Source organism: Sceloporus undulatus, chromosome 6 (genome assembly GCF_019175285.1).
Source record: "Sceloporus undulatus isolate JIND9_A2432 ecotype Alabama chromosome 6, SceUnd_v1.1, whole genome shotgun sequence".
NCBI classification, from domain to species: domain Eukaryota; kingdom Metazoa; phylum Chordata; class Lepidosauria; order Squamata; family Phrynosomatidae; genus Sceloporus; species Sceloporus undulatus.
The window spans coordinates 122465084-122479891 of record NC_056527.1 but is presented as its reverse complement, the minus strand read 5'-3'; the positions used below and the strand labels follow the sequence as shown (position 1 = coordinate 122479891).

The following is a 14808-nucleotide window of genomic DNA, read 5'->3' as shown; positions in this document are numbered from 1 at the left end:
TGCGCAGTGCGCCGAAACGGAGGCGAGCCCCCTCTCGCGTCGCCGCGCATGCGCAGCAACACCAACAACACTACAGTACCACCATCACCACCTCTCCCCCCTCCCAGCCGTTCCATCAGCGCGCATGCGCGCTGGCCACCAGTTCTGCATGTAGCCTTCAGTGCTTTAGTCCTTCTGCTCAAAATGGAGGACGCTTCACTGTTTTAAGAAATAGTGGCTCTTTATATATTTATGTATTTAACTGTTATCTGTTTTATTCTGTGTTTTGCGGTTTGCAGCTGCTTTATGTTATTTACTTTTTAGCATTGTACTGGACTAATGCATTTCTTAGGATTGCAGTCTAGTGTTTTGTTTGTATGTATATATATTGTAGTTTTGTTTTGTATTTTAGTGTGTGTGTGTATATATATATATATATTGTATTACAGTATTTTATTGTATTTATTATCATATCGTGTGTGTGTGTATATATATATGTACTGTAGTCTAGTATTTTGTTATATTTATTATAGTGTTTATATATATATATATATATATATATATATATATATATATATATATATATATTGTATTACAATACTTTATTGTATTTATTATAGTATAGTATGTATATATGTGTGTGTGCATATTGTAGTCTAGTGTTTTGTCCTATTTATTTAGCATAATATATAGCATTGCTTTATATTTAATATAGTATAGTATGTATATAAGTATTTTATTAATTATATATATATATTCATTCCCAAAGGCCAACTTTGCTTTTGCCATTGTACATAAGGCACACCCTTTCACTATGCTGTTGCATCCAATGGGACTTGAGCATCCATGGTTTTTAGTATCTCCAGGGAGTCCTGGGACCAAACCAAAGGGCCTGCTGTATAACCAAAGAATAACGATACTAAGCAGAATTCCTAGAGGTTCCTACACTTAAAGTCCAGCAAGTACAATGACAAGCGCCAGTTATGTGGCCATGACAGAGAAAGTATCCCAAGGGCCCTGTCCTCGCAGGACAAAGACTGCCTTGGGGAAAGCTGCTTAAAAGCTTTAAGTGGATGAGCTGGAGGCACAGACTGTAGCGCAGTAGGGCAGCAGGTTGGGTTCAGCCATCAGTCTTGTCCCCAGAGAACGAGGTCCATTTGTTGTTGTTAACCATCCTCTCGATCTGGACTCATGGCTGCCCTATGGCCGAGACGTCTCCAAGACCCCCTGCCCTCCACTACCCTTCCCAAAGTCCACATCCACTCCCAAAATTGAGCTTTTCAGTAAGCACCACCATCTGAATCCAAGGTCTCTGAACATGTGCACCCATACTTTCAAGTGGCCTTATGGTGATCCCATAAGGCTTGCCATTGCCTTCCCCCAAGGACTCAAACCCTGGTCTTCAGAGTTGCAGTCCCACACCCAAAACAGGTACAGGAGTATTTTATCGTTTTCTTTGGCAGTTCTGGCAGCTCCTTCCTCTGAAATACAGCCTTAAGCGCTGGCAATCTCCCATCCAAGTATTAATCAGGGCTGACCCTGCTCAGCTTCAAAGATCTAAGGACCTGGGGCCTCTAGGCCAGTATTTAAGCAATGTAGTCCTCTGCAATGCTGAATGCTCAGTTACTCTAAATATTGGAATAGCACTTGTAATAAAAGCTAAAAGTGCAAAGGGGGTGCTAGTAAACATAGGGCTGAAGGGCAAAAGCCTACAAAAAAACTCACTCCTTTCCCAAAGTTCACATTGGTGGACTTTTGTTCCTAGGTCTCTTACACCAGTGACATTCCCCAGTGCTCAATACTGTCCCATATTCCAGTGGTCTACCAGACGCAGACCGGCTTTTTCTGATGTGCCTATTGACTACAAGTTCTTTTCCAAAAACACATCAGACCATGAATTGGCTTCTCAGTATTCACACAATTTACAGTATATCCGCTGGAGGTGGTCGTCTGGCTGAAGCCAGGTGTCATGTAGGGGAATGTTTGGGCTTAATTCAAGGCATCTTGGTAATTTGGGATTGTGATTAGAACCCGTTCTAGATGGAATTGCTCCCAGAAAGACCAGGTTCGTAGCTTGGATGTGTACTGTAAGGCCCAGTGGATACTGGGACCAAAGGTGCCTTTTCCCAGCTTTGACTGGTACCCCACTAGTGCCCCTTACTGGTAACATTCGGGGGGTAGCTGTGTTGGCCATTTAACAAATACAAAAATCCATCAGCGATATCTTTATCAGCCAACTGAAATGCACAATACTTGCAAGAAGTATACTGTGCATTTTGGTTGACCAATATAGGTACCACTGATGGATTTTCCTTACTGATAAGGTACAGATCAGGCCACAATGATTCACCTTAGTACCTCTCCATCTACATAATGTGCTTTACATGGGGCTGTATATGGAGAGTCTGAAGGTACAAGATGTGGTAGCCAGGCAGCTGTTAGAGAACACCCACCACCTGATTCAAACCAATTCCATTGGCTTCTACAGTTTAAGGTTCATGATAGGGGCCAGATGGACAGTGATCCGGACCTAATGTAGGCATTAGTGCCATAGCAGGATGTGGAGATTCTAGTTCACTTCTGTGCAACAGCGTTGGACCATCCTCACCTCACAGCCTGGTTGAAAATAAGGTGGCACCTATGTCCCTTTGAATGATTTGAAGACTAGGATATAAAAACCCAGTAGCATACATACCTTTACCCAAGCCATGAAACCCACTGTAACCAGAGAAGACACACAACTTTTAAGATAGAACCTAGCACTTTTATTAAGGTTTGTTTTTTGTAAAGATCAAGTTGGAATTTCAAGAATCAAGAGACACACGTGGTAAACGCCCAGAAAATAATTGGAACGCAAAAGGCACTTCTTGCTGAGGAGGCTGGCGCTGGGGCGGACAGGTAAACAAGCTGGCTTCTCTGTACCACACCAACCAAGTTCGCCCTCCCCAGGGCCAGCCCCCTGCAGCACTGCCCTCCCCTGTTTTACACAAGCCAGACCCAAGGCTTTTCTGTAGGACACCTTGGCCTGCCAGGGAATGCTGGGAACTGTCAAGGAAATTATGGTGTCAAAATGAACTTTAAAAGCTGCCATTTGGGACAAGGGCTTCTCTGTACTCACACCCTGCCCCAAACACACAATAAATAAGCAATTAAAAAATTTCAAGTATGTAGGGTTTTTCCCCCATGTCCGTTCCAAACGCGTTAGTATTCTGAAGGGACCTGGCTTCTCTGTAGCTACACCAGTCCTTCAGAATGCAGTCTGGACCTGGCTTTGGAAACTGACCCCTCAAAGAGTTTTGTGCAACATGAAGTTCTTGGCTCTAAAGAAAAAACTAGTAATAGTTCCAGGTGCCAAAAGTGTGCAGCCTACAGACCTTGGGTACGGCCTTGCGACTTCTCTGTAGTACGCCGCAAGGTTGGCCAAGTGCCCATCTGATAAGAGTTGGTGAGGTTTGGCTAGTGCTAAAACTGCATAGGATTGAAGTTCATTAATATTCCCACCCGCCCCCAAGGAAGGTAAGAACAGGCAATGATTAAAATATGGTGCCGATTAAATTTAAGAGTCAAATACCATGGGTTGTCAGACTAACCGCCTTCGATTAAAAACTGCATTAGGCTGTAGTTCCCCATGGGACTTGCGTTGCATGCAAGACTGTCTGCTACGGTGGCGGTAGCTCACATGAGACCAACAGGGAGGAAGGGAAGTGTGGGCTTTACATTCTCATTAGAGCCAAGTCATTGCACCATGCTACTCTAGATCTGGACCTAGTATGTGGAACCACAGACTGTGTGCACATCACAAGGGAAGCTTTTGTTTGTTTGCTTGTTCACCATTTGAAGGGGGAAATTATTGTTAGCCTTTGGGCAACACAAAAGGATTAGACCAAAGCACTGTCTTGATTATAGTCTATTCTTTTCTATGGATTACGTGTAGCGCCTATGATCAACTGGCTTTACTTATACGTCAAGCACACCAGGAAGAGGAGAAAGCACAGTGCAATTTGCGGTCCCCAGAGGACTAATATTCATGGCAATGGACAAAGTGTGCCAAGTTAAGAGCAAAGAAGGATAGGACCAGTTAGGGAACCAGGTTCTTTCCCACAGTATAACCTGAAGGTTTCTCTGTAATGTACACCAACAGGTCTGGGGAAAGAAGCCCCACATGTTCAGTATTTAAGCTTTTTGGGCACTTCCCATGGGAAGTTGTTTCTACCAAAGTGACCATAGGCTGCAGTCTTCTGATAAATAGCCTTCTTCAGATCCAGATCCCTGGAATATATAAGTCCGTAACTCAATACAGTGCATTTATTAAGCAAAGCAAAAGCAGCTACACCTTAAGTGGTCACTCATTAGCAGGGATGATCACTGCTGAAAGCCCAAATCAGAGACCAATGGAGGGCATGTAAAAATCAGATTTCCCCAGACAAGCTCCATTCGGAGTTTCAGAGGATGTGGACACATCCAAGTTAATCTAAGCCCCTGGGTTCCACCTGACATTATAGAATACTTACCCTCAATTAGGAATGGCTACATCCAACTTCAGATCGTCATCGTTTCCCAATCAGGATGTTATTCCCTGTCTGAATAACTTGCTCTTATTCTAACCAAACTACTTAGAACTTCTTTCCAGAGGTTCTGAACTGCTGGGTGTGCAGATCAAAGCACCCTGAACATCACACTGGACCCTCTAGATATTCAGTACCCAGTAAAGAAAGGTAGCCAAGTCTTAGACCTGGTCACGCTACATAACTGGCTATAAGTAAGGAATGCCAAACATATCGCTATGTTTTTAACACTACGGGTAGCTGGCTTAAGTGCCTGCAGCAATCAGAAGTAACTCAATAATGTGAAATCTTGGCAGGCTCCTATGTTTAATCTCTTTCAAGGGCCAAAAGAACCACATCCTTTCCTGTTAGTCCATTTAAAATTACAATAATTGCTCAGGAAGTCTTTATATGTGCTTAGAATTAGGGATGATCTCCCAGCAGTTATGCCTCAAGGCCAGTTATCCTTTGAAAAGGCTGAAAATGTGGAGTGGCTTAGATCACTTTATGTGATAGGGTTCCTTGGTCCCAGAAGCCACTAGTCTTTCCCCTTTAGTACCCCCAGCTATGTTACAACATGAACTGATATGTATGAGGAAAACATACTGAACCATCCCCTTCAGATTCCATGTGGTTCTCAACCTACATGAATTTTCCCCAGTTGTGATCTTCACAATCCAAACCACTTGGTGCTTAGAAGGCTGCTTTCCTTTCCCACTTCATAGTTGATCGGGTGCATAGATTCAGAGCTGTTTTGCCCAAGGGCCACACCTTGTTTACACATAATAAACCCACCCTTATTACCTCTGAAGTATCCACCTTTACATGTGCATGCACCACCATATTTTACCTGACAATAACACCTGGGCGAAGGTCAAAATTCTTCTTCACAATCTCTAGCAGCTCATGCTCACTCTTTTGGGATGTGCCATAATGGAAAATGGAGACTGACAATGGGTGGGCCACTCCAATAGCATAGGAAACCTGACAGCAAAGTTAATATAAAGTACAAGACATTAAAGCATGCAGCCGTTTCACTCTAGGAAGCAATTTCCGTCCCTCTTATTACCAGTATTCCTCTAAACTCCTTCTATCCTCATCTCCCCAGTCAGTACAGTTTCACTTTACACAAGGGGTTATAGTAGTATTTTGAAACATTGTCTTTTCTCCCTATGCTTATTTTATCATTTCTAGCTTCCTCTTGTGTTATGTATTTGGGATCCAATTCTTTGAGGTTTTAGGATACCTCATGTTGTATATAGTATCTGCTGGGGTTTGGTTCCAGGACCTCCACAGATACACAGATATTGCTATTACTTGCTATTCAAGCCAAGATGAATTAAAATATTAAAACATACCTGAACAAGCACCCTCCGACAAAGACCAGACTTCACCAAGGATTTTGCAACCCAGCGAGCAGCGTAAGAGGCCGAACGGTCCACTTTCGTGTAGTCTTTACCAGAGAAAGCACCACCTCCATGAGCTCCCCAACCACCATAGGTGTCAACAATGATCTTCCGGCCAGTCAAGCCAGCATCGCCCTGCAATCACCAATTAAGTTTGTCACCTGCTTGGCTTACTCTCACAGAATATACATCCCATCTCTGGATGAACAGAGCTGCCATCCTCTGTAGCACGCTATAGCCTTGTGGGGCAGAAGAAAGCCTAACTGGCAGGAGTGCCATTCTGCATTATCTGCTCCTACATATTTCTGTAACCTTACATGACATGGCTTCTTGTAAAGGCAACAATGTTCCTGAACTGTACAGCTGTAGCTATGATGTTCCAGAAACTAGTGGCATCAACCCAAACAATGACCACCTCCACACACACAAAGATGAACACTCTTCGTACCTGAGGGCCACCAATCACAAAGCGTCCGCTGGGCTGCAGGTGGTAGACAGTATCGTCATCCAGGAACTTTGCAGGTACAACAGCTCTGACCACTTTTTCTTTCAAAGTATCCCTCATTTCATCCAGACCAATTTTCTCATCATGTTGCACAGAAATCACAATGGTATGGACTCTAATTGGGATAACAGCACCACGGTCCTGCTTGTACTGCACAGTGACCTGAAAGTGAATCAAGGGAAACATCAGCATTTTGTACCTCCTTGTATATGTTTGGAACCTACTTTGAAGATTTACACAGGAAAAATATTTACAGAAAAGATCTACAGCACTTTGTCGTATCATATGGAATCTCAATTTCTTTCTTGACTTCTCTGAAGATTTATTAAGAGACGCAAGCCAAGGTAATTCTTACCTGAGTCTTTGAATCTGGGCGCAGCCAGGGCAAGGTATGGTTGCGACGGAGTTCTGCCAGCTTTGCATTCAGCTGATGTGCCAAAAGAAGGGTCAGAGGCATGCACTCCTCAGTCTCATCAGTAGCATAGCCAAACATCAAGCCCTAATATAAAAGTAAGGATATCAGTTGTGAACGTCAGCTTCCAAAAGGTGACATTTTATGCCTGCATACTGTGCATCAAATAAGATTAATCTATAGCACATTAATACCAACCTGATCACCGGCACCAATGTCTTCTTCCTTTCTGTCAAGGTGGACTCCCTGAGCTATATCAGGGGACTGCTGTTCCAGGGCAACCAAGACATTGCATGTCTTGTAGTCAAAGCCTAGAATACAAACATGTTAAATTTAGGCCAACAAGCAATAGAAGTCATGCATCTCTGTCTAAAACGAAGAGGTTATCGCACACACAGCCAATCTACCTACCCTTTGAGGAATCATCATAGCCAATATGCTTGATTGTATCACGAACAATTTTCTGATAGTCAACCGCAGCTGAAGATGTGATCTCTCCAGCCAGAAGGATCATCCCAGTCTTGGCAGCAGTTTCTACATGATAAAATAGAATAGACACTGTCAGTTCTAAGGGCAGAAGAACTACATCTCTCCTCCACCACAGCCCCCAACAGATGCCATTTCTTCACAACAGACAAGAATACTCACCGCATGCTACTTTGGCATTTGGATCTTGTTTAAGGTGGGCATCAAGGACCGCATCGCTGATCTGATCACAAATCTTATCTGAAAGCAGAAAGACACCATTATTTTCTAGGCTCAAGTTACAATTATCTTTTAATACTTCAAATAATACCAAGAAAAAACAGTATCAGCTGTTATGCAACAGAAAGTTTAAGTGCAGTTTTTAATTGGTTTCTAGAACTGTCAATTAAAAATATACTTTATCAGCCAATCAAAATACAGCACTCCTTTCGTAAGAAGGTGTGTTTTGCCTGTGTTTCAAGCAATGGACAGCAGGGGCTTTGACGAAGAAGAGAGCGAGGGAACTGGAGCTCTTGCCTTCATTTCTGGCTGAAGACTGCACTGATGTGTGTGTGTGTATATATATATATACACACACATATATATATAAATGCCATCATTGTGACTTTTATAATTGAGCTTTTCTGCCCAGTACAAGTACGGTAATAGAGAATGTAGATGAAGGCAAATTACTTAAAACAAAAGCTACTACTGGTTGTTACTAAGACCAGGTTTCCCTCATTCCCTATTAGCCAAAATGTCCTTCAAATGACAAATGGGTTCCTCAGAGGTTTAGCTGAAGGCTCTGATTAAGCCTGACAGTCTCATTTCCCACTAGTTTCTACCTCAACAATATATTACTCAGGTAGGAAGAAAGTAATGCAGCCCTTCCAAGTTCAATTAGTACCTTCAGGGCGTACACTTTCCCTTTTTATATGATGTCTCTGACACCTAAAAGTTATGATGCATCGCTAGTCATCAGATCAAAACGCCTCTATTGCTGCTGCTATGATTCAAATGCTGCAATACTGTTATTACGTCTTCCACTTTTATAAAGGTACCTAGTTACAGAACACCTATTAAATTATCTAGGATGTTACATAACCAGAAAACAAAATCAAGCTATGGCCTTCCTGAAACTAGGACTGATTTAAGCAAAGAACAGATCACAAAGTCACAATGATCCAGACTTGATCAAATGGCACTGAAATCTGTGAAGCTCAATGCTTTGACCTGGGCTGACACATGCCCTTGACAATAGCCCTTCAGAGACCAGATCTAATATCTTGGCTACCAAGGATGAACATAGAAGAAGCAGCTCCAAATGTGGCAAAGTCTGAGACAGAAGACATAAACTGTTGTGTCAATACATGAACCATGAGCACTATCTATTCTAAAGGAGCAAATCTTTAATTTGAAGACCTCCAAGCTAGGCAAAGTTAACAGCTTGGTGATGCCTGTGGCGTTTAAGGTAACCTGCCACGTCGAGGTACCTATAACTTATGAAATCTAAAGCAGTGATTCCCAAACTCTGGTCCTCCAGGTGTTTTGGACTGTGGTTGGCTTCAGGCAGTTTGGTCAATGGTCTGGGAGCCAAAGTCCAAAATACCTGGAAGGCCAGAGTTTGGGAACCATTAAGACGTCCGGCACTCTAAGGACAGTGGCTAATCAAATGCCTCCAAGGAGCCCTTTTGTGAATGTTCATGAATGCAGCAGCACCTTCACATTTGCTGTTCCCTAGCTACTGATACTGAAGGATACTGTTGGTGGGTGCCTTCCAGTTGGTTCCAATTGATGGTGCCCCTGTAATAGGTTTTTCTTGGCAAATTTGCTCAGAGGGAGTTTGTCCTCCTCTGAGGCTGAGACAATGTGACTTGCTCAAGATCATCCAGTTCTTCTCCGTGGCTGAGCAGGGCTTCAAACTCTCCTCTCTAGTGTTCAATGCTCAAACCACTACACCATGTTAGCTCTTTATTGTGGAGGTAACTGGAAACACTATATAGTCATCATGAATAGTAACCACTGATAGCCTTACTACCCCTTTTTAAGATGTCAAAAATGATGCCATCCTTACATGTCATGAATGCAAAAACTTAAAACACTAAAACTTTTCAGTACAGGGGAATGTCTACAATGTCTTGAGGCCAGAAAGCCCTGTGCAATGACAACAGAATGGCATTAAAATTAGCTACAAATCCCAAGTGACCTGTTTGAAAATATTGATTTAGAAGGATATAGAGTTTCTGCCCCTATATTATTAAGAAGAGGCTGGTTGGGCGCTTATCTAAGATGCAGCTGCAGTACCAGTAAGTTTGCAGCACTGTCAAAGGTTTGAACTGGATGGTGGCCTTTAAGGTTCCTTCTGATCTTAAGGTTCTATGAACGAATATCTCCCTTAGGTAGATGAGGGAGAGATAAACAAGCAGTGTAAGCGTGAAGGAAGGAATGGGGATGTTAACATGGTTCATGTCATGAAGTGAGAAATAGAAATGCACATTGGAAAAGAGTGAAGCCCCAAACTGAGCTTCTTTTCTGCCTCATGCTTCCTGTACTGTTGAGGGGAGAGAACTTGAAGCTATGCAATGAAGACCTATTTTCTCAGTGGGAGCCACATGGCTCTCAACCCTCCATGCCCATGGTGGAAAAAAGAGGCGCAATCCCTTCTCCTTGGCTTTCCTGCAGCACAGCCAAATGGCCAGTGCGTGGCTGGTGCGTAATCCCCATCCACCCCAGCTTCAGCATCCGAGTCTCCTTGTGTCTACTACACCTCTTCTCCTGGAACAAGCCTATACAGTATTTAGAACCGCATTCCCTGTAACAGAACACAAAGCGCACATTCCCAGCCATCATCAGGCGGTGCAGCCCTCCTCTTGACTCGAGCCCTCCCTTTTCTCTTCGCGCTAGAGAAGGCTGCTGCTCAGGCATCATGGCGGAGGAAAATGAGGACACAAGCCTCCCTGCTCACTGAGCCCCAGTCATCCCCCCTCACTCCCTTTTGGAGCTCAAATTTGTCATGAGCTTTTCATTGCTCTGCTGTGAATCGACGACACAATAGATACCCAGTTGTTTTATGTTATAAAAGGCTCCAGTTCAGAAGGGCAGACCTGCATTCCTTGCTACCTTCTCCCTACTCAAAGCACCAGTTTATTTATATTAGGGCTTAGTTGCTTTGAGCGTCCCCTTCTATCCCACTCCTTTTCTTACTTAAAAACCCCTACTCAAAACTACAGTCGATCCATTTATTTCTATTGGGGCTCAGTTGCTTTAAGCACCAACCTTCTATTCCATTTCCCCTTTTTAATTAAAAAACCTATTCAAAGGTACAGCCCATCTATTTATCTGCGTTAGGGCTCAGCTGCCTTTTGTTTTAATGGGGGGGGGGAACCTACTCAAAGCACTTATCCATCTATTTATATTGGGGCTCGGCTGCCTTGAGCACCCCCCTTACGCAATGCTGCAATTCATCTATTTCTCTGCATTGGGGCTCAGTTGCCTTGAGCACCCCCCTTCAATCCCATTTCCCCATCCTACGTAAAACACCTATCAATTTATTTCTATCAGGGCCCAATTGCTTTGAGCAGCCCCCTTTTCTAATTAAAAAGAAAGACCTCTGCTCAAAGCTGCAATCCATCTCCCTGCCTTGGGGCTCTGTGGCTTGGAGCCTCTCTACCCCTTCTAGCCTATTTCCCTTTTTCATTTTAAAAAGCCCCCCCCTCAAAGCACCTATCCATCTATGTATTTGAGGGCTGGGTTGCCTTGAGCACCCCCCTCCTCCAAGCTGTTGCCCCTCTTTTCCTCTGCCTTGGGGCTGAGTGGCTTTGAGCCTGTCCTAACATGGATGCCAGGCTCTTCTCTCTCTCTCTGGCTCCATGCGGGAACCACGTGGTGATATCCTGCAATGCGGGGCGCGCCCCCGAGGCCAAGCAAAGCGCGCCCCCGACCCCTTCTTCCTCCTCAATGGGACCCAACCCCAGAAAAGCCAAGAGAGAGAGAAGTAAGGGTCATTCTTAGCCCCCCTGTGTGCCTCTCCAAGGCATTTCTGACTCATGGTGACTCTACTCCTGGGATTTTCTTGTCAAGATTTATTCACAGAGACCGCAAGGGCCCTGATCCAGTCCAACCCCCTTCTTCTGCCATGCAGGGACTCTCCATCGAAGCATCCCCAACAGATGGACATCCAGCCTCTGTTTAAAGACCTCCAAGGAAGGAGACTCCACCATCCTCCATTGAGGAAGTGTGTTCCACTGTCCAACAGCCCTTACTCTCAGGAAGCTCCTTCTAATGTTGAGCTGGAACCTCTTTCCCTGCAGTCAGAGAGGGTTTGCCATTTGGTCATCCTCCCTGAGGCTGAGAGAGTGTGACTGGTTTAGGGTCACACTCAGTGGGTTTCCATGGCTGAGCTGGAAACTGAACCCTGGTCTCCCAACTATTATTATCATCATTATACTGGTATAGTGGATTGAATGTATTCTGGGAGACTCAGACATGGAAACCCACTGGAGGTGAGCTTAGGCAAGTCACACTCTCTCAGCCTCAGAGGATGGCCAGGGCAAGGAAACCCAATCATAGTTCGCCCTGTGTCCAAAACAAAACCAAATATTATATATATATATATATATATATATATATATATAATAGGTTTGCTTTCAATGATGATTTAGTCATTTAATATTACATCATACTATATGTGTATATACACACACATTGGACAACGTCCAAACCAAATCATCATTTAAAAAACCCAAATTATTGTCATATATATATATATGTACAGTATGTATATGCGCTATGCTATATATTGGACTACAACGCCACAATCCTCGATAGCGCTGCTGGCTAGGAGAGGATCCTGGGAGCTGTAGTCCAGAAAAAGAGGCGGGGAAGAGGGGAAAAAGAAGAAGGCGGGGCGCTCGGGGTTTCCCAGCCGTCACTCCAAGCGCGGCGGCCAATCAGAGGCCTCGCCTGGCCCGCTCCTCCCGCCCCTTCTCCCTTCCCGCGACGCAGCCGGGTCTTTTCCGCCTCCTTTTCCGAACATCCGGGTACTTTTGAGCCCTCTCTGCTCAGTCCCTCCATTCCTCTTTTCCATTGACTCACCTGGGTGCCCTTCTCCCACAGACTCCGAGGTGAAAAGGAAGGTGCCTTCCTCGAGGCGGCTGTCACGGAACCCGTTCATGGCTGAAGCGGAATAGAGAAAGAGCCGGAGGCGAAGAGAAGGTCACGCTGCACAAAGAAGCTACGACAGCTCTTCGCTTCTTTCTAGCCCAACGCTGGAGCGGGAATGAGAGCGCCCTCGCTTCGCGGCTGTTATTTATAGCACAAGCCACGCCCATATTGCCTCTAGGCTCCGCCTCTTTTTGGTGGAGGTGGAAGCGACAAAAAAAGGACGAATGGCTGAGGCAATGCTGGGCAAGCCACCCCCGTATTGCCTCCAGGCTCCGCCTCTTTTTTGTAAAGGGAGGGAGAAGAGAAAATAATGATTGATTGAGGTGATGCTGGGCGCTACCATTCTCGCTCGTCGGAGGGGTTATTACCATCAGTGTTCCTTTTAGTCATTTTTATACCATCTTGATGGAAGTTTCCACCCCAAAAAATTAAATTGAGCCACATCTCGACGACTTTTGTTAGCATGATCGCTAATTAAGACCAAGGAGGGTTGAATTAATATGCTTAATAGTCTCTCTGCTCCCCCCCCGCAGCGCAGATTTGGTTTCGCCCAGTATTTGGCTTCTTTCATCCAAGATGGCCGACCTCGAATCGCTTCAGTGAGGCGCGAGGGACCCGGATGGAAAATTTCCCGCCTTGTTGCTATGAGGGGGAAAAAGAAAGTGGCTGTTGTTCAGTTTTTGTGGGGGCTTCTTCACCCTTCCAGATAAAGAAAAGCCGAGCCCAACTTTGTTATAAACCCGCTTCCCCCCGTTTGACTCTTAACTGCATCCGCACTGCACAAATAACCCGGTTTGATCCCGCTTTAACCGCCATGTTCTCCTTGCAATGGAATTCTGGGAACTGCAGTTTGTTCAGGCACTATGGATAACTATGAGTGCATCTACACGATAAGAATAATGCAGTTTGACACTGCTTTAAGTGCTGGAGCGCCATTCTGTAGCATTCTGGGATTTGTAGTTTTTTTAGGGCCTTGAGCCTTCTTCGCCAAAGAAAGATGGTGCCTCAGAAAACTACAAATCCAAGGGTTCTGTAAAACAAGAGGCTGCATCCGCACTGGAGAAATAATCCGGTTTAAGTGGCACAGCTCCATGCTGTGGAATTCTGGGAAGTGTAGTTTGTTTTGGACTAGATGGCCCTTGGGGTCTCTTCCAACTATAGGATTTTAATCTTATGCATAAGATTATTGCAATATTTGGTACGGTTTAGAGCGATCCATGGCAACTATTTCTAAACAAATGTACAGCATCTTGATCACACAAAAAGCCTAAAACACACCTTGGCTACATCCGATTGTGCCATTTTATGAACAAATACTCAGGGCTTTATCGAGTTGTCATCAATTCCAACTCCCAACAGGGATGTAGCCAAGGGGGGGGGGATCTGGGGGTCCGGACCCCCCCCCCCCTTCCCTTAGAAAAATGAAGGGTGTGTGCTGCTCCCCCCCCCCCCCCAGCCCCCTTATAATGGGGGCCCTTTAGCCGGCCCCCCCCCCCCTTCCTAAAATCCTAGCTACGTCCCTGCTCCCAATTTGGAAGGGAAGATCCCAATTAATTCTTATATCACCCCACTTTATCAGCTGCTTTTGAAATGCCTAAATGGCGCTGTATTTCTCTTCCTCCCTTTTTTTGCCTGTTACAAGAAATCAAAACTGAAACTGGAAGAGCATTCCATCCAACAAAGACCAGTTCAAAGAAGGGGCTTTCTCTTCCAGTAAAAGGTCTACGTCGAAAACAAAATGCAAAACAAATGACCTGGCCGCTCCTAATACAAGATTAAAAGGTTGGGTTGGTACATTGTGAAATGATGGGCATGGCTGGGCATTGGGCCTGAAATAGATGGACTAGCCCAGGAAAATGAACATAACAACTCTCCCAGTTTCAATAAGGAAGATATCAAGACGCACTGGTTGTTCTTGGTGTATTCTTATCCATATGTTATTATTATTAACCTTTGTGTTTACATTGATTTAGTGAACCCTTTCCAGAAGGGACTGGAATTAAAAATCCTACCATGGGTTGAACACATCCATAGGTAGCCATATTGGCCATATAGCAAACCCAATAGCATCAAAATATCCACCAAACAGTGATATTTGTTATTGGGCCGACCAAAATGCACAATATAGGTGTCGCAAGCCTTTGAAGCTCCACTGGCTTCTTCGTCATAAAAAGGTGTTAAAAACTAGACAGGAAGGAAAAATATTGACGACGTTAGTCATGCATTTTGCTGGTTTCGTTCTCGGTTCAGATGATACGGACGGGTATTTCTTGAAGGGTGGCAAGGGGCCATGCCAGTGCTACTGGGAAATTCTCAAAATCTAGGAGATTTAAC

The 14808-nt window shown here is 44.5% G+C and overlaps 1 protein-coding gene across 1 annotated transcript; it reads right to left on the bottom strand.

The window, feature by feature from the left end:
• Positions 1-2721: 2721 nt before the first annotated feature.
• On the bottom strand, positions 2722-12608 carry MAT2A (methionine adenosyltransferase 2A). Its single transcript, XM_042474796.1, has 9 exons — positions 12406-12608; positions 7495-7572; positions 7258-7380; positions 7045-7157; positions 6790-6933; positions 6378-6596; positions 5882-6064; positions 5374-5507; positions 2722-4248 (listed from the first exon to the last, which is right to left on the bottom strand). Exons 1-9 carry the CDS (start codon positions 12482-12484, stop codon positions 4146-4148), a joined length of 1176 nt encoding a protein of 391 aa, XP_042330730.1. The 5' UTR covers positions 12485-12608; the 3' UTR covers positions 2722-4145.
• Between the last annotated feature and the right edge of the window lie 2200 nt (positions 12609-14808).